The sequence below is a fragment of the Dunckerocampus dactyliophorus genome, chromosome 12 (genome assembly GCF_027744805.1).
Source record: "Dunckerocampus dactyliophorus isolate RoL2022-P2 chromosome 12, RoL_Ddac_1.1, whole genome shotgun sequence".
Lineage (NCBI taxonomy): Eukaryota > Metazoa > Chordata > Actinopteri > Syngnathiformes > Syngnathidae > Dunckerocampus > Dunckerocampus dactyliophorus.
In genome coordinates, this window is record NC_072830.1 from 25,117,025 (window position 1) to 25,142,737 (window position 25,713).

General features: G+C 40.2%; 1 protein-coding gene across 4 annotated transcripts in view; it reads left to right on the forward strand.

Annotated features, from left to right (window-relative positions):
• Positions 1-2,075: 2,075 nt before the first annotated feature.
• The window catches only part of pdgfd (platelet derived growth factor d), a 57,834-nt gene continuing 34,196 nt past the window's right edge, over positions 2,076-25,713 (forward strand). For 2 of the 4 annotated variants that reach the window (XM_054795201.1, XM_054795203.1), the window contains exons 1-2: positions 2,076-2,613; positions 4,648-4,734. In XM_054795201.1, the coding sequence (XP_054651176.1) occupies positions 2,496-2,613; positions 4,648-4,734 (205 nt within the window). In that variant the 5' untranslated portion in view covers positions 2,076-2,495. Of the gene's footprint in view, positions 2,614-4,647; positions 4,735-15,227; positions 15,291-25,713 lie in introns of all 4 variants that reach the window. The other 2 variants (XM_054795202.1, XM_054795204.1) reach the window with 2 other exon arrangements.

Below are 25,713 nucleotides of genomic sequence, written 5' to 3' on the forward strand. Positions count from 1 at the left end.
TCTCTCTATTAATAAACGATACAATCCCCTAAGTGGCTTTAATTCCTTAAAGGTGCTGCATGATTAATTTGCCAATTGCTGTGTAATAGGGGGGCTTTTTGCTTTGTCAGCAGAAATTGCAAGTTGGCAAGTTCATCTCAGAAGTCAAAACAACTCTTAAAGTGCAATGAGAGGAAATGCTATACATAGACACGGACGTCTCATGAGTAGAGGTGAGAGAAAGATGCTAGGTGAGTATGTTTCATTACTGGATCTATGAGTAGTGACAAGGTTCCAAATGCATAAACAAAAAGGCGTTCGATCTAAATCACATGTGTCAAACACGTGCCCCGGAGGGCCGAGACGCTGCAGGTTTTCTCTCCAACCAGTTTCTTCAGCAGGTGATTTAATTGATAAGCTCCTTCCCTCAAACTGAAGGTGTTGATCATTAAAATCACCTGCTTTAGTGACTGGCTGGAAAGAAAAGCGGCAGTGTCTCGACCCTCCATGGCACGAGTTTGACACCCCTGATTTAAAGCTATGAGTGGGAGGCCTGCAATCAGGTGGAAACGTAAAAACAACAAAATGTTCTCAGTTCAATACATGGCAAAACGCCATTGTGAAATGCCAAATGTCAACATGCATGCTCACATTGGACAAAAGTATTGGGACACAGTCTTACCACATGGTGAGCTTACTTCAGGTCGCTTCCAGCTTATATTTATCTTCATCTACTTCGCTCGACTCTGACATTATTCACCGAACACCACTTGTTGAGGCTGGTCTTAATGTCTCAATATGTCTCGTAAAAAAGTATATTTTTTATTTTTATCGTAAGCTTTGCGCTTTTAAAGTGGATAACAACTTAATGGAAATGTTTTATTCTTGTTTATTGAGTCTGTGCTGACCTTTTCTTTTATCAGCCGGTATGTGCTGCTCACCCTTAAAAACAAGAACAGGTAGCAGGGCATCACTAAAGTGTGCAGCAGAATTGCTGGCACCACACTCAATGACCTGACTGTGTCGTACCCGAGGCGGACTCTGAAGAAGGCTCAATCAGGCCTTGATGATCCCAGTCATCCCCAGCATGATGAGTTCAGGTTGCTTCCATCAGGTCGCAGATACGGTGTTCCTAAATGTGGGACCAACAGGATGAGGAATTATTTGGTTCTGGCAGCCATTGTTCTGCTGAATAGCTGTTTGTAATGATGGTGCTGTATGTATTGTTTTTATTTTTACATTGTATTTATTGTTGGTTTGTGGTCCGTGCGATACTGCTGGCTGTACAAAAAATTGCCCCTTGGGGAAATTAAAGTTTACCTTGACCTTGAAAAAAGGCAGTCTCTTGATCTTTTAATCTTTGGACGCTTGCTTGTGAGGTAGGTTGGGCTCCCATGCAAGATGCTGAAGTATCACCTGACGTCATACACGATGGCAGCCCATCATTGGCAACACGTTGATGGAAAAAATGCATACAAAAAACAAATAAAAAGCAAAACACCCAAACTGAGGTTTTGGACAATTTGCTGAGGTCTCTTATAGGGGTGTCTTCGAATAGTTGACTGTTCGATGTGGATTCAATCTCGCCATTGAATCCTATATAAATTAGGAAATGTGCAAATTCATCATCAATTTCTATTTAAGACAATGTTATCAATGAATCATACAGAAAATTAATTTATAATAAAGTTCAGTGGACTAATATCAATATTTTATGTTATCATTATCATTTTTTTTTTATTTTTATCATGAAGGGTGAGGCCTCCCTTGACTGCACGCCACTGATTTATACATAGAGACATAAATAATTAAATAGCTAGATACATAGATAGGTTGATAGTCAACACATACATTGATAATAATGTTTTGGAGCATTAGAGGCTGCTGTTACTTCACAAACAGGCCCATAATAATAGTAAAATAGGAAGAGTAGATAGTGAATATAAGCAAATACATAAACATTTAACTCCGAAATAAATGAAGAGAGAAAACAAAACCGTGCAAAACTGTCAAGGACTTCCCTCCCAGCGCGTCACATCCAGTGCAGACTCACAACAACAACAACAACGCACAATGACACACGCATGGAGTCGGTGTGGGAGAGCGCCACCGAGTTGGATGAAGTTTGACGCGCTGGTTGCGTGCAGACAAACAGACTGACAGACAAGCAAAGGCGCTGTAAACTATGCAGGATATTTCTTTGAGACTGGACTGAATTTACTAGTTTGAGCCTGATAAGACGTCCGGCGCCTCCAGTCGCAAGTATGACCATGACAGGAGCTATAATATCCTCCACCTACGCTTAGTGTGTGATTGTGTGCTGCAGCCATTCAAGACGGTGATCACTTTTTGGTCCGTGTGTGTGTGTGAGTTAGTGTGTGTGTGCGCGCGCGCGTCACGCGTCAACAAGTGGATGGAAACTTTTCTTTATATTTTTGAATCAATTGGTTCTTGGGGACCGCACAGTGTGGAGATTTAGCCGGTTAATCGTCTTCTTTTCATACTTTGTAGTCGGAATGAGTGGACCAGTACTTTTCCATCTGTGCGTGCTTTTATTTTTGGTGAGTGCAGCCGCAGTGGTGAGAGCTCAGGTCTCCACAGCCAAAGTCATGAAGGGCAACATCAGGAGAGATGGTAAGATGACTTACTTTGATCTGTTCTTTAAAAAAACAACAACAACAACAATAACAACAACAACTCTTTCATGGCTCTGTTGACACGTCTCACTTGATTGTAATACGGCATGTTGATAACCTCATTTGTAAATTGTTTCTGTATAAGTGTGATATGTGCAACATATGTCAAAATGTATGATTCCTCAAGCTACACGGTATATCTCCATCAGGGATGGGTATAACACCCATTTAACTAATTGATGAGGACTCTTGAGTCGGTGGAATTGATTGCTTATTGATGCAATTGAGGCACATAGAATGCAGTATTGGTCTCCAACCAGCAGAGGCACTGTTGGCTCAGTTATACTACTTTGTCATCGAAAAAAGAACAACATGACTACAGTTATGGGACGTTGAGCTGTAGGGTTGATCAATACTGCATTGAAACAGGCGTTCTGAACATTCTATCCATCTAGTAATCTAGTTATCAGGCTAATAGAATGACATATTAAGGGAAAATAAGGTACTGTGTTCATTTGTCACCCAAACAAAACACCATTGCTCACTGAGTCACTGTCACTCATTCAGCGGCTCCAGTGGTTCTCAAATAGTGGGGGCGTGGTGAACCGTCAGGGACGGCCTGAGAGGCAGTGAGAACTGTCAATATTAGTGCAGACCTGCCAACATGTATGAATTTGTCGTACTCAGCATACAGTTTGTCTCTTGAATACGCTTGTATGCTTCACTGCGCTCCATTTTGTTGCATTTCGCTGGTTTCAGTTTCCAGTTCAGTCTGTACAGTCCAGATAAATAAAAACATTCCTGTGCCCAAGTGGGGGCATGACATAAAATAATTGAGAACCACTGAGCGACTCCAACTGAAGTCTTCTCTCCTTGAGCATGACTTCCTGCAGGTGCGCACCATGCTTACGTTTTGTGTCACCCCTAGGCTACAGTCACGCTGAAGTACCTTTTATTAAGCACACAGAGTCACATAGACAGCTGCAGGGTTGCTTTTGGCAAGGAAACATGAAAATACTTCTGTTTTAGATTTGAACCTGGACACCAGCCCTGAGGCCTGTTCCACCTCACACTCCTGTATGTTTATGAAAAAACAGGGAAGCTTGCATTAGCATGGCCTCTGCACTCAGTGCTCTCCGCTTAGTCATGCATTAGGAAAAGCCCGTGGGCGATGGGTTTTCACATTTTCTAATTTATTTTTGTGCATAAAGACATTTCTCATGAGTAGGGGGTAAATGGCAGCCCAGAGACTAATGCTCTCCAAAAATGTAAACAATGTGTTCTGCATTTTTGTTATTTACACACTTATTTGTGCAAAAAAAATCAACATATGTTTGATTCATAGACAACAAATGAAAATTACACAACATCGCACGTAGAGTGAAGAGTTAAAAATCTACTACTTACAAGGGGTGTTTTTTTGTCTTTTTATATGTATACTTTGTATTCATAAGTGTTTTAGATTCTTCCGCATTTATTTAGTTTCAACTTCATAAAGGTTTGTCCCCGCCCACCAAATATGCGAGGTTTGTCAGAAAAGTTCCAGGACTGCCGTCAACTGGTGAACGTTGGATACTCAGGGCATTGTGAGCAGCCACAATCTGTGCTGCCGCAACTCTCACCTCTTCTCGTGCACTAAAAAAGATACTTGGTGGTGACTTTTGTGTGGTCTGGTTTGCGTTCACGCTTGTATTTCTGTGAGTGGACCACATGATGGTCTCAGTTAATCATATTCATAAATGCCTCGATTATGCGCCGTCAACATTGTTTGACAATTTAGTATTCTCCACTGGTCACTGGGTGTCAGTAATGTTAAATTGACACCCGCAATAAATCAGAATCAGCTTTATTGGTTTCACTTCGGTTAAATTAGCTCTCACTGTACATATAAAAAAGAAAGAAATAATTAAAGAGTAAGATTGAGATGTGCGAAAGTTCTAATAATACTGTATAATGACAAGGTCGGCTCCAATTATTTTTTCTGCAGACTTGATGGTCTTTTTGAGTCGATTCCTGTTGTGTTTGGTTGCAGATCCAAACCAGACAGTGATGGGAGTCCTGAAAGGAAAAAAAAAAAAAGAAGAAACAAATACAAGGAACTCTCCCAATGCTAAGATGTGTGAGTCTACTATATTATGTCTTATTTTCTATTATTATTGCGACTATATTGGGTAATAGTGTAAAGGTGTAAATATTATGTCTTATTTTATATTATTATCTCGACTACATTGGGAAATAGTGTAAAGGTGACTATATGGGTGTTATTTAATGTGTAGAGGTAGTCTACGGTGCTAAAAAAATATATATTTTGAAGGTCATTAACAGGTTTTTTATGCTCTAACTACAAAAATATTCAATTTATAAAGAAGGAATCCTACTTAGTGTAAATTCACGGTCAGGTGTGGAACCAATTAACCATGATAAACAAGGGTTAACTGTACTTCTGTTATGTTGTGCATACTAGACACCGTGCAGAGTCGTCCATCAGCATGGAACCTCTGTGATGATGTTGTGAAGCAGTCGTTTGTTGTTGTCAGACTCAGCTAATGTCATACCAGTCCAGGTGTCCCCAACCTGCGGCTCCGGAGCCACATGCTCTTCAGCCTCTTTGTTGTGGCGCCCTTCGCAATGGTCAAATATTTTTTAGACACCCGGGTGGGGAAAATGCTCAGTTTTGAAAGGAGTTAAAAATATCAGACTTTCTGTAAGACCGTGAATGCATACTGGCTGAGTTCTGACTGGTGTTTGGTTGAGCACAAGGAAGGGAGGGTTTGCCGGGACAGACACCGTTTTTCTCCCTGTGGTAAACTAACCATCAGCAGATCCCCCCCAAAAAGAAAATATAATTTTTAATTCTGCATGGACAGATTCCTTTGTCTTCTCTGTCAGCGATGCTGGCTTACTTGTTTGCTTGATATGCGGCAAGAAACAACAAAAAACGCTGAAAGACATTTTCAAACAAGCACTCAACACTTTATGAAAAGTAGTGATTTATTTCAAAGTAGACCTAAATGTGTAACAGTGGTCACCCTGCAGTCCAGCCTGGCGCACGCCTGGTGGAACTAGCGACCACATAGTCCATTGATGGGCTGTACACACGTCGCCTCTCGTCCATTCATTTTCAATGGAACTTGCAGTGCGATTATTGCGAGTTTCTGTCATACCAAGTGAGACGCGAAATTTGTGCAAGTTAAATTTTGTGCTCATGCATGTCATTGTGTACACCCTGGCTTGCGAAGTGATTCCAGAAAGTTGAAAAATGTAAAACTTTTCACCCAGACGAGGACCAATCAACGGCCTTTTCATTGACCAATGAGCAGACAGGATGCTATTCAATACTGTCTCGCAGGTAAAACAAGGAGGAAAAAATATGATTTCCCGGAGCTATTTGGCTATTTGGAGGCGAGTCCAAATGTAAATATTACGTTGTCTAGACTTTGAGAGGCGCTGGCCTGCATGGCATAAAATCTCTTTGATGAAGTGATGGCCAATTTTAAATGAACAAACCAAGTTTATTTGTAGTCCAAGACTCAAGGTGTTTTTACTCCCTTCACATCATAACAGAAAAAAGAAACAGGATCAGCCCCTCAAGGCCGAGGCACTTGGGTTTTTTGAATGTCAATCTTCAGCAAAGACACGACTGTTACCTGGTTGCTGCTTTCTCTTTTTCTTTTGCAAGTTTTAATGTGTGTTTTGTTGATGTTGTGTTGTTTGATCATAAGTAGCTGCATGCAGAGATTTGGTGCATTGAGACGGGTCTCTGTTTTTGTGTTTTGTAATATATTACTATATTTTTGCTGTAGCTGTTCATTGAGGATTTAAATAAATCAATTGAAATAGTAAACATTTGATATCATGATTTTTTTATTCCATTAGTAATTCATTTTACACAATACACATAATTTGGTAATCAATTAAAACCAAAAAAATCTGAGGAGCCACTTGGGAGCAGAAAGAGCAGGCTGTTTTTAGTGAGTCGAGCCAAAGGAATCGGCTCTCTAAAAAGAAACGGAATTTCCTTCACTAGCAACATCACAAAAATTGCGACTGACATTGCTTAGCAAATTCAACATAAACATATTCTCCAATATATGTCTCATAAAGGGATCTTTTATATCTCCGATTCCTCCCATTCTGTCTTCTCTCTTATCAGTAGTTTTCCTCTCTCAGCGCCGTCTTATCAGTCTGCGCCTCATTTCATATCGCTCCATCTCTCCATATCCTCCTCCTTCAATCTTCCCTGTTCTCATTTCTTTTTTTATCTTGCCATCGTCTTCCATCTGTTTCGGCTTTTACCCTGTCTTCTCTTTGAGCTCATATAAGGTGGCAAACAATGTCAGAGATGCGCATGCATGGCATTTGTGAACAAAGCAACAGAATGCACACAAGGACACTTAAAATGCGTACAGAACTGTATTCTTCAAAAATGTTTGCATGTCAGATTCATGAGAACTGTAGAATTGTCTGCCCCTTTGTTTGGGAATGAATGTCCTCATAAACTGAAAGTGTGTGTCATCTGATTCTAATTAGCATAAATAAATGCCAGGCAGTTGCCCACATATGATTACGAGCCCACATGGTCATATACGCAAGCAGGAAAGCACTTTAGAGGTGAACACAGAGATAAAAAAAAGAACAGGATATTGGAGGAGAGAGGCTAAAACGATCCAAAGTTTTCATTGAGCTGGAGCATATCGCAGCAGGCTTAGGGCGAGAGGCAAGCGTAACGGTCATTTTAAACAAGGAAGTGAGGAAGTAGGTGGAGGGTGCAGAGACACATTTGAATGGTTACCCTTGGTGTGTCTAAAGTGTGGCCCAGGGGCCATTTGCGGCCCATGGCTGTTTTTTTTATTGGCCCGCAACACGGTCTAAAAATTTGATTTAACAAGTAAACAAAAAACAACTACAACAGCAAAATCGGAAAAATCTGCAGCAATTTTACAATGGAGGCACACTGTTAAGAGAAAAATCCAACAAGAAAAAGTTGTAATTTTCCAAGAATAACGTAGTAATGTTATGAGGAAAAATATTGAATATTGAAATATAGTTGAAAAAATACGTGATTGTTTTAAAGTTGTAATATTATGAGAAACAAAGAAAACAGCGAGTCAAGTTGTAATTTTTTTAAAATTGGGTTGGGGAAATAAAGTCTGAATATTACGAAAAGAAAATTTCTGAAAATTATTTAAAACGAAAGAAGGAACTATATGGAATATAAAACAAAAAAACAAAAGCAAAAATGGGAAAAAAAGCACAAAGACCAAAGTTTATATTAATAATACACTTTTTCACCTATATCACAAAGCTGAGATGGACTTTTTTCATGAAATATATATAGCTTCTTAGCAAATCTAAGTGTGTTGTTATACAAAATATAAAAGTGGCCCTCGGTGGAAACTGTATGGACACCCCTGGGTTAGACAATTCACGTGTGTGTTTGAGTGCCCCTCAGAGGCAAACCGGATTGATGCAAATGACGATGATTGGCCAAAATGTGTAGGAAAGTTGCAGGGATTGAACAAAGTTGCAAGGCCACACATCATTTGTGAGGATTGGTTGAATTTGCGTATCGTGAAATCCTGATTCTTTACCTTCACCTCTATCGGGCGCTATCTTACACATTTACGCACAGCACAGTGAAAACGTGCAGTTGAAGCAAGTATGCTGTCACACTTTCCTGGCAAGATATCACAGAGTGTGCTGTCACGGTCCTTGGTTATTTCAGACAACCTTGGTACACACATACATTTGTAACAGAAAGTATACAAATATCAAAAAAGATGCTCACGCAAGGGCATCCAAATATAAAAACACATTGGATATACAGTATTTGTATTGGACAAAGTAATCTCATCTCAGGGTCATTTTTTTAGCTATTCTGAGGCTTCCAATTTTACGCTTTTTGCATTCTTCTGTTTACTGTCAAAAATCCAGGTATTCTGGCTTCTTCCAGCAGTCCAAAAAATGCATGTTAGGTTGATTGAAGACATGTAAATCGGTGTGAAAGTGAGTGTGAATGGTTGCTTGTGCCTTGTGACTAACTGGTGACCAGTCCAGAGTGTACATCACTGTTTTAACACCATATGCAAAGCGATTCCACATGCCTTTGTGTCACCATACTAAACTCGAGGGTGGGAGCAAAGAGGACAGTCATTAGAGGTTATTGGAATCAGTGAGTCACTCACAAGACACCCGACATTGAACTACTTCCACACCCTCCCACCCAAGCAGACACACACACACACAAAAGAAAACACAATTACAGGATCTCCCTTTCCAAGGAATCCCCGAATAAACACATTTCAAATGCACACACACACACTTTTCCAGCACAAATAACACAAGCCAAAGCAGCCCCACCTAAACATGTCTGGCAGACCATCTTTTCCTTCCCTGCACAAAGGAAATAGGGTGGTAACCTTTTGGACCGCCTGACAGGAGTGTGTGTGTGTGTGCGTGTGTTTGTGTGCAACAAGAGAGAAGCAAATAGTGTGATGAGGTCTTGAAAGGGCATTGGTGGAAGGCGGTGCTTAATACTCCAGCTTGTGTGCAGTTCGAGTGTGGAAGTAGAGCACTGAAAGTGGATTAGAAGAGTTGGGGAGGAAAGGTGTTTAAGAAGAGATATGCCACGTTAAAGGACTTGTCACCTTACTTTTTTGCCCTGTCAGCATAAAAAAGTGAACTCACAGCGAGCTACAGTAAGTGGACAAAGTATAAAAGGTGAGGCCCCCCATTCCTGACCCACCAGTTTCTGATCTGAGAATGCGATGGAGGGTTGAATGATGAGTCATGGCTGAAGCAAGTAGTCTCCAGCTGGTCTGCCCCAAGGTGACTCCCTTACGACTTGACTCAGAGTTATTTCAAGGACAATTAAATAATCCAAATAAAATTCTGAAACTTCATATCTTTAGCTCTTTACTAGACTAGACTAGAAACCAGTTGAAATGGACGCCAAAGACCTAACTATAAGTTTTACGCTATAACAGGGGTGTCTAAACTTTTTCCATCAAGGGCCACATACCGAAAAGGAAAAGATGCGAGGGGCCACTTTAATGATTTTATGCATTTTTAAATGTTGTAAAAAGGCTAAACAATTTGTTTTATATAGTTAAAACCAACCTTTTGTGTTATTGTTAGTTATTAGTACCAACATTTGAGCTTCTTCTCTTGACATTTATGTCTATTTTCCCCATTTTTGCAGTTTTTTTGTTGAACTTTATTTTATGGATATGGGAGAAATTTTGATGGGTAAAAAAAAAAGAAAGAAATTTCACAAAACTTTTATAATGATAATGCAATAAATTTTGCGAGATAACGCAATACTTTGGCGAGATAGTTTTGCGGCTTATTACCACCCCAAATGTGGTCAAGGACAGCCGCCGTACATCACAAACAGGAAGTCATGCTCTTAAGTTGTTACACTAATGACATAATTTCTCTGATTAATGGTGACACTTTAAATACATTAGATGCTATAACATTTAGGAGGTACAAAGTCCAAAGTGTAATTAAAATGTTTCTACGTCAACGTCAGCATCGTTTTTTGCGTCGAATCGTTCAAATTAAAAGCAACACATTCGTTGAGTTTCTGACTTTGCAATGTTTACTTACAGGACAAAAAAGTCCATAAAAGTGAAAGAACTGATATATAGCTAATCAGTGTATTTCCAGTGTAGTACCAGTACTCAAAGAGATGTATTTCCAGCAACACCTAGCTAGGACTGGAAGTTAGCATTTTATTTTCGATGAGACGAACAACCATCACGGACCAGTAGTCTTCAATGAAGGTAAAAAGTAACCTTAAAATGTGAATTTATCCCTTTCATTTGTAATGTATATGCATTTACGCGTGTAAAACTGTCATTATAAAACTATAAAAACATGTTTTGTGTTAACATTTTTGAGAGTCAACCGCTGATGACATCATATATTGGCAACGTAGCTTCCGGTTGCCATTTTGTTTGCTAGCTAATAGGATGCTAACAAGCAATGATGTTTTCTGATTTAAAAAATATGTATTATGAACACAGACTCACGCAGTGTTTTAATGACACGACAAGGCGCGCGCTAACCGAGAAATGTACACGAACCGAGGCAAAATTGTGGCATAAATTTTTGTTGTTAATCAAAATACGTGCCAAACGGGGAGGACGCTAACTGAGGTTCTCCTGGATTTGGTAATGCTGGACACTTTATTAGGACAGGCCGGCGTGTTCTTTGTCTGCTGCTGTTTCCTGGTGACTAGTAAACCTGCTGGATTGTGCTAATTCTCTGAATATGCTGGCATCTTGTGTGACATCACACACAATGATGTTTTTATGCAAATTTCGGCCCTATTTTTTTTCTGAAAATTCACATGTGTGATTTTACTTTTCTTTTTCCTTCCTAAGGAATTAAGGATGTAATGCCTGCTACATAAATTGGCTTCCTCATGGTTTATTAGCAATGAAACGTGTATTCTTATTCTTACTGAGAATCCAGAGTTGAATCGGGAAACCAGTGTCAAAGAGAATCAGTAAAAAGGAAAGAGAAAAAAATGACTCCGGGGAGAGTGTAGTGTTTTGGCTGAAGTGTCTGACTGACATTGGATGCAGAAAACAGAGTGGAGCGACAAAATTGGATGTGGAAAAAGAAGATGAAGGGTGCAAGGAAAGAGTGACAGAGGGGCAAACTTGCAAGAAGCCATGGAGAAGGTGATTAGGACAAATGATGAAAGACAGGTCTGGTATGAAAGCAAAAAATGATGTGAAGAAAAAAATAAGGCTAAAAGGTTGGTGGGTGGATTGCAAAGGGCCCTTATGACAGGTGACTAGATGATTTAAGTGACTTGATAACGTCTCAGGCTTGAGAAAATGTGGCTAAGGGTTAGAAAGGACGGACAGAGTGTACAAAGAACCCTGCAAAAGGTCAAGTGGACACCTGTGGAACACAGAGCAAAGGAATGAAAACAGTGAAAAGAATACAAAGACTGGTGGAATTAAAATGGACTGTTCACACACACAGCAGCCACATTTGGATACGTACTGTAGCCATCAATTGCTGAAATGAAAGTAAACAAGGACATCAATAAAGATATTTCTCTTACTTTCAGCATTCAGCACAGCCAGCGTGGACGACCACAGGGAACAGCAAGTCTATCACATTACGCTACAGGTAGATCCCTACACATTCGCGATTCAGCGTTCTCTACCCTGCAAATTTTAGTAAAAATATAATTCTTCGAAAATTTGCAGTTTTTCTAAATTCAGGTGCATATCAATTATTCTGAGATTTTCGTAATTCAGTTGTAGGCTTGGATCCACTTGATACTGTATTTCTGACAAACAAATCATACATTCGCACACTGAAATGGGTAATTTAGTCTCCAATTAACCTAACATGCATGAATTTGGACTTGCAGAAATGTCCGAGCCAAACGCATACAAACCTGCAATCTTGTGCATGTTGTTCTTTTTTACATGCTCCAGTCTAGCTTACAGATGGACCCGTTTGCTTTTGGCAGCTAAGAAACTGTCGACTTTTGCAAACTTGGAAGAAATACTGTCTGTTCTACAGTTGTGAGATGTGATGTATTTGTAGAATACTCATGAATACTAACACACGGTAATGGGTAAAGTTTGAGTATTGGTTGGGGAATATTTAGGAATTTGCAACCAAATAGCTGAAGTATTTCTTCAAAATAAGGGTATCCAGATGTCTCTGATTTCAGAGTTTAAAATCATCAGAGATTTCACTACTTCAGCAGGCATGGCATCCTGCTGCCCTGCGACTTGTGTTTCGGTTTAAATCTGACCTGCCTGCACCACCTGAGTGTACCATCATTTGCCAGCTTTACAGTTACTGTTTATGTAATAATTTGCAATTATTGTCTGCAATTACTAGATGCAGATGCAGCGCCTTTGATTGTTTGCGGTGTTGTTCAGTTTGTGTACATGTAATTTCTGTACCAACTCCACCTGCTTTGTCGGGGGGTAAGGCAACTACATTGCTGATGAAGATGCGGGTTTAGAGGGGTTCTAGAAGAAACGGACACAAGTGACTTTGCTCATTAACATAAAAAAAAACTCATTACCGGAAAGGTTACAATAAAAGCTGTCAAAAAGGAAATGTGCTGCTTTGGAATTCTCCCTGTGGTCGCCATGGCAATGATACTGACTTTATTCTCTCTATTTTAATATTCAAGCATGTTTTTGAAGTTGTTTTTATTATCAAATGACCAAAGCCCAAGCACAAGTAAAAGGTAGAACCGATTCAATATGCTTTAGCAAGATGTCCAACTCCAAGGAGCTGGAGGAACAGCTTGAAATGGCTTTGGTTTATAGAACTAACTGGTTCATTACAATGCCACTGTAGTTGCAGCTGGTGTGTTAATTACATTGATAGCCCTCTGGCAAGGTGTTACATTGAAACAGGCCTCTCCGAGGGGGAATGCAAGGGGAAATTAAAAGGATCCCTGGTGAAGCCGTTTGGCAGCGTTGAAGGCTGAGCAGAGAGCCCGGCAATGACTATTAAACTGTAGACAAGGTTTACAAAACAGAAGACAATCACATATATCAGGTTCATTTCTACAGCAAGACCATCCTGTTATACTGTTCATACTACAGTCTGAATAAAATCAACATTAAAATGTGTTTGTAATAAGTTTGATGGTTGTTGTGGTAAATGTCTCTTCCTCGCGTGGCAGTGTTGGCTTCATGGTGTGATTTTCTCACCTCTGCCAACCTCGAAAAGGGAGAGAGGTATTTTTGTGATCGCTTCTTAGCAAGCAGGATAAGGCGGACATAAACCAAAAAGTTTGTGGACGCTTGACTTTGACTTTTGAATTATTCGCAGTCGTGTTATTTTAGTTCCATTATTGAATGCGTTGTTGTCATTAAGAATTTAAAAGGAGCAGGCTCACTGCAGTCCTTCCATGACTTAGCGATGTTTTGCATCTGCATGTAATCACGCCTGCCTTTTCCAATCGTACCAGAGGAGGGGAAGTGTGCTGTGCTTCAGTGCCAATCAGTACGCTCACACTCGCAAAATATGCCGTGCTTTAGGTGTGCAGTGGGACCAAGCACGGTATGATTGCTCTACAGTAGAGCAGGGGTCACCGACCTTTTTGAAACCGAGAGCTACAGTACTTCTTAGAGACTGATGAATGCAAAGGGCTACCAGTTTGATACACACTTCTGAAATAGCCAATTTGCTCAATTTAAGTTATTTTTATTTAAGTTATTATTAATAATTAATGACATTCATCTATGTGAATACACTGATCACGTTAATGATTTCTCACAATAAATATAAACAATGATTTAATAAAAAAGGCCACACAGTGGCCTAGTGGTTAACATGTTGGCCACACGGTCAGGAGCTCAGGAAGATCTGGGTTCGAATCTCCAGTTTCCTTCCACATTCCAAAAAAATCCATGTCAGGTTAATTGGCGACTAAGTTGTCCACAGGTATGAATGTGAGAGTGAATGGTTGTTTGTCTATATGTGCCCTGCAATCGGCTGGCGATGAGTCCAGGGTGTACCCCGCCTCTCGCCCGAAGTCAGCTGGGATAGGCTCCAGCATACCCGCGGCCCTAGTGAGGATAAGCCACATAGAAGATGGATGGATTTAATAAAAGAAAGAAACATAAATATCAATATGCAACATTTTATTTCTGTATTTTCTCTAAGTGCATGTGTTTTTCAAATTACAATTTTCAAATGATCACAACGTCCCATATTCACTAGCCACCAACATTTTTTCACAGATCATGGATTACTTTGCACCATGTTTGTACAAATAATTTGTCATGTAAAATACAAAAATCAATCTTACCATTGTAGTTGCAGTGGAGATTACATTGGTTCCATATTTCTCATCTTCAAGTACACTTTTAGCAATTAGAATCATTGCTTCTTTGACAACCACCCCGTCTGAAAAGGCCTTCTTTTTCTTAATCAAGAATTGTATAGCTCTAAATGAGGCTTCAGTGGCTTTTTGGGAGTTTTTAACCAGTCTCGTGGAAAAAGATTGCTGTTTACACAAAGCTGCCTTTAACTCGCTGGCTCTTTCTGCTGGTCGTGAGCTGCCCTGTGGGTAGTTAGCATTGTAGCTTGTGTGAGACGTTGTGAAATGTCTCTCCACATTGTGCCGCTATGTCGTCGCCACAGTCGCCCCACAAATGAGACACACGGAGGTTCCTTTCACAGTGGTAAAAAAAACAAAACTATCTCCCATTCATTGTGAAAATTATATGTTTTCTTTCTATTTTCTGCCATCTTTTTGGTGGCTGCGCCTGCTAGCTTGTTGCCACCGTGGTTGTATGACGCTACGTTTTGGTCATGCAAAATACTGACCTTTGAACTATACTAGGTCAGAGTTCATTTATATTAAACATGTGTCTTTTAAATGTATTGCCATTTCCAGTTTACATGTAAGTGTGCTTTAAACAAGAATAGCAACCAAAAAAATGAGATGGAGCTCACTGGTAAGTGGTGCTGTTTGAGCTATTTTTAGAACAGGCCTGCGTGCGACTCAATCAATATTTCAATCATCAATATTTTGCATCGTATTACGAAGTTATACTTATATATTATACTTGTTGTTTACATTGATTTATGTTGTGTTTTAAGGACAAGATTTTATGTTGTACCAGGAGTTAAGTGGCTGTCATCAGCACAGATTCCGGGGTAAAGGTTAGTTGTTGCCCTTTGCTGCCTGTTTCTTGTCAACGGCCACATGACTCTTTGCAGGAATCAAAAATGTTAAATCAGACTTACAATTCTGACAAATTCATGAACATTTAAGAAACACAGCTGTAAGAACCACAGCGGGACAGTACAGAAAGTACATGAGTGCAGGACAAGATGGATGTATCTCAGGGAACACAAAGAAATCCAATTGTTTGATTGGAAGCCAAGAGTGAATTGAATGGCGGCGTCATGTTTCTGTTAGCACGGTTAAGTGAGGGTGAGACACATAACAAATGCCAGAAGTGACACTGCAGAAAAATGAGAGCAGAAGCCACTCACACCCCAGGAGATTGAACCATGCTGAAGATAAACACTCTGTGTATTTATGTTGTGTGTTTTATGTGTGTGAGTGTGAGAGAGGGGGACTTCGACAAATCCTCTAGTGCACCGTGAGAGCTATGTCTTTGTTATTTTGACAATGGTGCTTTGGCACAAATGAAAAAGATTCTTTTTGCCCTCTCTCGTCAAACACTTTATCTTCCGCATGCTGAATGTCAGCGTTTCTCCACACACTTTCCCCACTTCCTCATTCCCCACTTGTGCATCCAAGTATTTCTCCATCTGTCTCTTGCCTCCCCTCTCTCTCCATCTCCATCTCCTCTGGTCTTCATTAGCCTCCTTTTCCTGGTTTCATTTCATCATTAACTCTCTCTGAAGTTGCTGAGCAGCAGAGGGAGGATGGGAGCGCTGCAAGTGCAAGAGAGAGACGAGAAGAGAATATAATATGGAGGATGTTGGCAGAAGTGAGACACGGGAAGACAGAGGAAAAATGTGGTTGGTGTGGTGTCAAGGAGGATGGGGTGAAAGATGATGAGAATCAAGTTAACAGGCAGAACTGGAAGCAAGACGATAGAATGGGAGATGAGGAGGAGCAGGTGGATGATGGGTCAGATGCATACTGGCTGTCAGACCACTGCAAGAACTGCACACACACACACACACACACACACACACACACACACACACACACACACAGCTAAGTCAGAGAGCAGGACTTCTGTCAAAACATAAGCATCTGCTCAGTATCAGAGCAAACATCATTCAAGTCCTGCGAGAGACTATGGTTGCTAAAAATGTGTGCTACCCCAGCTGGGGCTTACACACACACACACACACACACACACACACACACACACACACACACACACGCACTAAGTGAAAGAGAAAGATGCCTTTTTAATAACAAAAAGTTGTATTCATCCATCTTCTTCCATTTATTCAGGGTTGGGTCACAGGGTGGGGTGAAGTTCTACAAAGTATTCTTTTCACCAGTCCACAACATCTTGAGTTGAGTTCAGCAGCGTACCATCCCCACCATTCGTGGTATTGACAGTGCACTACCTCCCCGTCCTGAGACAGTGGATGGTGGGTCAGAATCTTTTTGAAGTCATCTTTTCGAAGTCATTCTCGTCCCACATACGAGTTCTTACATTGGAGACCGCAAAAGCCACACAATTGGCTGCCTCTGGAGTCCCATGGACCAAGAAGACCTGATAGAAATCCTTCCTAAGCTTGATGGCATCCATGTTTGGCCTCTCCTTTGTGGTGAGCCCATTGGAGAGTAGCCACGTTGCTTGTTCAGTCTGTGCCCAGCTGGGCCCCATCGTTGCAGGCCCTGGCACCAGGTGCTCGCAATCAAGCACTGCCCCCAGGTCTAGCTCCAGAGGGGGCCCCAGTAACCCATGCCGGGCGAGTCCAGAAGAAGTCCAAAAAAAGTCCAAAGTTGTCACTCATCATGGGGGTATTGTGAGCTACTCTTTTTCTGGTCTCTCCCTTAGGTCCTATTTGTCTTGAGTCACAATACCAGGGGTAGGTAGCCCTGCTTCCGCCCACTGAGACAACGAGACTGTATGACTGACAGAAGGCCATATAACGTCCGCCACAGTTAGCATGTTTTTCAGGTAACGCTGAAAATTTACGCCATAATTTTGCCTCAGTTGTGTGCATTTCCCGGTTAGCGTACAACATGGCGTTCGCCTTGTCGTGTTGTGAATGCACTTTGTGAACCCAGCTGTGTTCTTAATGTATTTTTTAATGACAAAACATTGTTAGCTGTTCTTTGCACTGATCATTTCACTGATGACTGCTTCATGAAGCATTTGACTTGAAAGTGCGGTATAAACACATTTTGAAAATGGATGGTATTCCGCCAGTGCACACGAAAAAAACAAGACAATGAAGAATGACCATTATGTCAAACGGCCAACATTCATTCTCACCAATCTTCACCTCTATGTCTTAAGTCCACGTTCTGCAAGCTCTCTATTCCTCTCCAAATGTCTCCAAAAACTATCGACACATTGCTCAAATCTTTGGTACAGTATATACACTGTAAACATTCTCTGTCTCGTACACTGCCATTTTTGTTTGCCTGAGCGATATTACACCAATGGTGTCACTTCCAGAAATGAGGCTATAAATTACTATAAATGACTATAAATAACTATACATTTAATTTTTGCGAATTTACAGTTCTCTTTCAAAAACAGTGTAGAACATAATTACAAACAATATCCTACAAACTTAAGCTAAGTTGATGAATCATGTCAGGGACCCTTTAAGAATGCAGTTGGACTCCCACTAACCAGAGAATGTATGCAAACAGACACTGAGACTTATAAACACTTTAAAATCTCCAGTAAATTAACACGCATGGTTTTGGCATGTGGGAGGAAGCCAGAGTACCTGGAGAAAACCCACGGGAACACGCCAACTCCACACAGAGATGCCGCCCCCAGTTGCATTTTTTTAAATTAGTCAGCAAACATTTGTACCTATAAACTTATTTAGGCTAAAAGTCTTCGTAGTTCCTATGAGATCCTTTGCCATGCAGCAGTTTCATTAGCATTACCTCTGCATTTCTGCTCTGTACCCGTTTAAATATGCATGTTGTGCTAATCAGGTTCATTATCACGCGTATGCAGAAACATACAGATTTTAGCATCAGTACAGATGCTCAGGCACCCATGCGTATGTATTTGTGTGTCACGGTTTCTAGCATTGTTTAGCCACAGTGTCTCCACTGACGTATCTGTGCTGACTCAACAACTTAGTCATCTGCATTATTCACTTAGCTTAGTCAGGGTGTTGAACAGGAGCATGTCACAGCACAGGGCAGGAGAATGCTAAGTACACCTGCACTATCTAAATGGGTTTCTAGAGACCTGTGTAAAAACTAGGAATGAATGAGTACACCACTATCTGCATCTGTATCTGTATCTGCATCTGTATCTGTTCACCCATCGAAATGTTCTGTGTCCCAGGCCAAATGTTACATCTGCAAACAGTATCCCATTAAGGGCTTCAGGTATCGCTGTTTGAAGCAGTTCAATGTGGACATCTGTCAGACATGTTTTCTAACCGGACGCACTACCCACTCCCTGCTGGGAGTGGGCTGGGCATAAACCGGAGGTGGGCGTGGTTTAACTACAAAATAGAAATGACTTAAATCTGTACATTATTTTAAGTCTGAAATCGACATGGATTGGTCAGAAGGTATTACATTTATTGTTTATTATTCAGCTGTATGGTTATCTGTTAGAGTTATTTTTTAATGATGTGTGAAGTGCAAAGTGCACATGCAAACATCCAGTGATGGCAAAAAGGGAAATAATCTGTCAGCCTTGTTCACTGTAGTTTCTCAAAAGCACCACGACGAGCAAAGTTTTCCAACTGACTTTATATCACCAGCCAAATTAAAAGCAAGCAGTCAGAAAAAAAAAAAAAAAAACACCGGCAGTAACTTTAGATACAAGCCGTTTTCAACTGTCTTGTCAAATGCACCGCATAAGTAACGCAACAAGTCTACCAACTAACTCTAAATATTACATAAACCGAAGTACAGCAAAATAGAGAAGGTGAGCTGGAGTCGAGCCAAGCAAGCAGAGAGTCAATGTCAGTATTGTGTTTGTGTGCGAAAAGTGAAAAGTCTCTCTTGCTGTCACAAATCTGTTTAGGGAGGGGCGGTCGTTGCCTGTGACTGGTCAATCATAGAGCGTGAAAAGTGAATACATAAGTTACCTAATGAGGATTTTACTTAATGACGAGCTGTAATCGTTTCATGCTCGTACTTGACAAAAATGCATTATTCATAACGGATACTCATCTAAAACGAGTATAGGACTCATCCTTAGTAAAAAACATTCGGACTTCAGTCAGATAATAACGGTCCGCTTTGATTCATACCGCATGGCGGCACATGGTTAGCATGTCAGGTTGTTCTGGTTTCGAATTTCGTCTCGGACTTCTCTGTGTGTTCTCCCTTTGTTTGTATGAGTTTATACCTGGTACAATTTCCTCCCATAGTCCCACAAAAACATGCATGCCATTTTAATTGGAGGCTCTAAATTGTCCATAGGTATCACTGTTCAATGGATTAACTCATTGGTTGTCTATATGTGTCCCTGTGATTGACAGGCAAGTACTTCAATGACAAGGGTAAGGCAATAACGAGAAAGACGCTGTTGGTGTACTTACATAAGTAGCATACATGGGCTGTTTTCATAAATATCCTCGCTATGATGCTAATTTGTGCCTGCCAACAAGTGTGGGGTCACAGTTGCCTAAGAGGCTCTTGTAGGAGCAAAGTGGATGCAAATGCTATTCAAAGGAAGGACTACTGAGTTTTACTTGTGAAGATATGAGGAGCAGATAAAATGCTCCTGAATCATTTAAATGCATTGTGAGTCACAGTTTTTTCAGTAACGTCTCTCCTCTCATTTTTGACATTGAAATGAATGAAAACGACCCACAAGGAGTGACACAGCTTCACAGACACGCACACATGCACACAAAGTAGATTGTATCATTGCTTATTTATGAGTCTCAGACATGTTCTGTGGTGTGGCCTACCTAATGGTTTGAGCTCTCGTGGGTATTTTCAGACTTTGTTTTGCTCAGCACTACATGAGTTTCTACTGCACCTACTTTTCTTTTAATTGTTTTTCAACTTTTTGCCTCACTTGATGCTTCTTTGCTTTTTCCCCACACCTATGTCCTTTATTATCCCACTCTGTGTCTCTCTTTCAGTTAGACATCTGAATGTCCCTCACTTCAGCCATGTCTGATTCCTCATCCTTTTCTCACTTTTTTGTATTCTTCGTCTTGTGCTGTCTGTCTGTTCGACCAGTCTTGTCTTGTCTAAACTGTGCTTGTCTGTCAGCATGAGGCTGCTATTTGTGTTTGTTCGTCATCTGATTGCAAAGACAGCAGCTCGTTTGTCATGCTGCTCCAAGACTGTGCCAGGGGAAGACTTGAGAGGCATTTTGCCAGTGAGCTCGGCATAGTTCAGCAGTTTATGGGATTGCATTGATCTTGCTTGCAAAATATGTCCTTTAGGTGCTGTTCAAGTTTACCACAGATAACCTTTTGGGCTATTACTCAAAACAGTACTCGCAGAGGGCTTATTAATTCAGATAATACTTTTTCTTCTGGGTCTGGGTTTTTAAGGAATGTACAGTAATCCCTTGTTTATCGTGGTTAATTGTTCCTGATAGTGATGTTAAACTTGATGCCTTTTACTGACTCAAGTTTTTATGAGTCACTCACTGGAGTCAGGTGTCACAGTGTGCACCCGCAAAAAAAAACATCTGACTGAGATGGTTGGCCTGTTGCAGTGATGTCTTTGGATGTGGCAGATCTACTTTTGAAACAAATGCAAGAAAATTGACCAAACTTAATAAAGCACCTTTCTACAAAGTATCTGGAGGTTGGTTTCACCGCAGTATTCTGCCACAGTATTATGCCATAAAGTCAAAATATTCTGTTTGTAAAATGGCCAAATACAATCAAAAGTATTTTTTCTAGTCTTACTTCTGAAAGGTAATCCCGTGAGTTCTTGTTTGGGCTATAAACCTGTTGGTGCAATTCCATGCAGGACATGTACTGTATAAGGCATCTTCCCCGTTCTCTCTTGCCACATCCAATATGGTGGTGACGTCGACGTATGAGTCAGTGCTCAATGTGGCGTCTACATCACCTGAGAAAGTCGCACATGCACAAGTACACCAACCCGACTGATGTCGGGTTCACAATTTACTTGAATCACCCGTCACAGAGCGCATGCACGGGAACTCCCGGCTCTTCCTGCATTGAATTATGCCACTCGCGCAAGTTAATTCTGCCAGTGCGGAAAAAAAAATAAAACTAAAGTGGTAGTGCTATGGGGGGAGGGTTTTTACATGTGTATGTGTTTGTCGCAGCGATTGAGCTGTTGGTAAGGTGTTGTTGTCTTTCTCTTTGTCTGTCAGCCCCTTATGCACTGCCTTGGGGGGAGGGTTTTTACTTCCGTATGTGTTTGTCGTAGCGATTGAGATGTTGGTAAGGTGTTGTTGTCTTTCTCTCTGCCCCTGATGCACTGCCCCCCTTTCAGATGATCAATGTGGAAATAGAAACACCAAGAATTGTTAATAGCAAAACATTTCTTTTTCTCTAAAGATTAAACTACTAAATTTCATATAACTATGTACAACAGCATATATAGCAAAATAAACTTAACAGTGCCGAATTTCTCTATTGATTAAAGTATACAATAAACATTTTTAACAGTTCAATATTTCAATATATTATAGCTATGTGCAAAACGTTTAGTAAAATTAACTTCTTTACTGTACTTCTTCAGGGCAGCCGAGGTGTAGGCACCCAGCTGTGCCGAGCTGTCGATGCTCGGCTTTGGCGGGTGAGTTTTGCGAGCGCTCAGCGTTTGCGAGTGAGCAGCTCGGACAGGAACAGGAAGTGTAAAGGAGAATTGATTTGAGGCAAGGAGCAGATCTGTTGCTTTTTCCACATGGTTAATACATTTTTACAAATGCAGGTGGAGTAACAGTTACACAATGAATGCCATGTTCCTTTCTAATTTAGCAAGCGGCAGCAGGGTAAGTGAACAAGTTAACAGACAAATACCCACTAGTCCCACTTCAGTAAAAAATTTGCGAGTTTTGAAAGACTCGACCATCTCTAGTTCCAGTGGGATTCCTTTTTTAGAAATTGAAGCCCTCTAGACATGAAATAACACCCATAAAGTCACCTTTAAACTCGTATTACCCAATATAGTACAGACAATCAGAGAAATATGCCACTTGTGCTCGTGTGTGTTGTAGTAAATGTGTTCCGGTGCTAGTGGGGGAGCGGAATGGGTGGTGCACAGGAAGTTGCGCCAGGGGTTCTGAATTGAGTTTTCGCTCGTCGTGGGTATGGCTTGTGTTATTATTATGATTATCATGTTATTATTTTTGGATTTTAGTTCATTTAGCTATGTTTATGCTTGAAAATGCTTAATTTAGGCAAAAATATGTACAATTTGGTGAAATGTTTTTTTTAGTAATAACAGGCCGTATTAAACCACGAAACAACATGCTTTATTCATTATTATATGTTTGAAAAATTGTGATTGAGTGAAGCCGCGAAATTCGAACCGCAACGTGGCGAGGGACGACGGTACTGACCGCCTTTAGAGTATTTGATAGAACCATGAGGAGCACTGCAACTGGGCTGCTATGCAAAATTATGGGGTTTATCCAAACAATGATAAAACTGAAGCTACAGCAGTACCAGAATTTATGCTGTCTGCCTTATGTCACATATCTGAAATTAATGAATGGAAGAATAAAAGTTATAGGTATACATTGTAAGAATTGCTATTTGACTCAATTTCCTTGATTGACAACGGTAACTTCTTGAATATTTTTAAAGCTGTGGAAGAACTGAGCTCATGTGCCCAAGCAGAAGCGGGGGAAGCCTTTGGTAAATCTGTCTGCGAGTGTCCTGAGTCAACAGTGTTTTCATCTGTGGCTCTTTGTCTAACCTCCTCTGTCTGTGTCACAGGACATCCCTTTGTGTCTGCCTCCAAGGGAAAACACACACACACACACACACACACACACACACACACACACACACAAATGTAGGACAAAAATACATAGAACAAAAACACTTACGTAAAGGCATCCCAACGCACCCATTTTCACACTACAAAAAGTGAAATCTAAGCAAGATTAAATAAATATGTTTTGCTTATCTTCAGTAATATTTAGTCAAATTTGGGATTTATTAGTTAAAGTAAGCAATCTGCCAATAAAACAAGAACATATTTGAGTACATATTTCAGTACAAAAATTGGTCTAACACAAAAAGTGATGGTAAAAATTTTTAAGTATTACATTTCACTACTAGAACAAGAATAACTTTTTTTATGTGGTAAAAAAAAAGTTCTTGGCAATTTGTGTAGTTTACATTTCCAGCGCACCTCCGTCTGAAAATGTTCCTCCGCAAATACACTCAAAAGAATTGTCTGTCCACTTCTCCTAGCTTAGTTTTTTTTTGCTCCATTTTACAAATAATCAAAATCCCCCCAAAAATTGCAGCTACACATTTTCTTAAACATTCCTGGTCAGTGGAAACATACAAGTGTGTTCCAACAATCAGCATTTTTTAGCACGGACTGCCTGCGGTTAATGAATGAATATTGAACATGTGTTAGTGACGGAGCGAATGATGAGTTTTCTGCACACAGAGTGGACAGTTGGAGTTTGAGTTTGTTATTGAGAATAGTATAAGAATAACACATATAATAGCACATATTACATGCAGTTTGTGCATGTGTAGGCCTGTCACGATAACAAATTTTGCTGGACAATAATTGCTCTACAAATTATTGTTGATAATCGATATTATTGTCAACATTTCTTGGGGCCATTTTTTCATTAGTTTTATGGCATAATAATATGAGTATATTGTTCAAAAGCAATAAACTTTAATTTGTCAAGAGTATTGTACATTGTATTTGGAATGACATGAGCTATTAAATAGAATAAATTAAACAATATAATAAATTACCCAAAAAAAGACAAATAAAACCCCAATGAAAATAAAATGGACTCTCAGCCTCTTTTAGCAAAAATTGATAAATTAAATCAAATTTATTAAAAATCACAATCATAACCAAAAACAATAAAATAATAGACACTGCCTCTGAAAAGGCTGACTGGCTGAGAGGAGGGTTCACTCTCTCCGTTCATTCCATTAGAGAACCAACGCGCCCAGAAAGATGCTTAGTGAACCCTCTTGCCATCCAGCCTGTAAAGAGAGAGGAGAGACAGGAAAACAAAAACGCATGCGCATGTCAATTTATCGAAGCCGGCAAAATCATCGACTTGTTTTTATTTATCGTTCGATTAATCCATTTATTGATTATGGTGACAGGCCTATGCATGTCAGAAAAATAGATTTGCTTGATTCGTTTGTTGACATGTGAACATGAACATCAACCTCTCAGCTGATCATTTGTCAGCTGAATGCAAGGAAATGCAGGAGCGATGGTATACCAATCTGAAGGAACTTAATGTGCACTTTTCTTTAATCATATGCACTGTATATAGTCCTGTTGTCTCTATTATTCATAAATAGCCACACCACTGCTGGCCACACACACAAGTGATTCGGTTGAATAGTTTATTAGACTGTCAAATGCACTGGACGCACCCGCAATATCTTTCTTTCTTATTCTGGCATCTTCATCATGTAGTGCTGCATCTATCCTGTACAGGGCATTCATGATTTTGAATTGCTTTAAACTACAGAGGATGGTGTTGTCTAAAACGATTTAGACAAGGTAGAAGAAGCAGGTGAGACATTGATGAAACAGTGTCTCTGATGTAATTGTATTATCGATCTCATCTTTCACTTGCATGCGATTTAGTTGTGATCCCTGTAAAGGCAAATATTTAAAATGTAGGCGTGTTCTTTTGTGCTCAGGTATTGAATCATAGAACGAATGATACAAATGTAACACAGATCTGAAAAAGAAATCAGAGGAAAAAGGAGTGATGTTGGGTGAGAGCCGATGGTGACCAAAGATGACACCCTTAGCATGCAGTGTTTACCCCCAGGGTGTGTGTGTGTTTCATCTTCATGCCTCTGTGCTTGTGTGAGCATGACTGAGAAGCAAGAGAGAATTTTTAAAGCTGATTTGTCATGAGAGAGGGGCAAGACAGTGGAGTCGTACAGGCTTTGATAAGCAATATGCACACATGCACACATACAATATATACAGTAGATAGGCCTTCAGCTATCATTTAGCCGGAGGGAAAAGGCGTTGGTTATTTATTTCTCATGGATGGAAATTGGCTGTGGGTGCAAGCATCAGCGACCAATACTCACACACAGACACACACACACACACATATATATATATATATATATATATATACATACATACATATATATATATATATATATATATATATATATATATATACCGTATGTACTGTAAAGCAGTGCTCAAAGCCACTGTATACAACCCCATATACTAGCACATATAGCGAAAGGTTATGCTTTACATCACACAGCTGAACACAGATGACTAAACAAG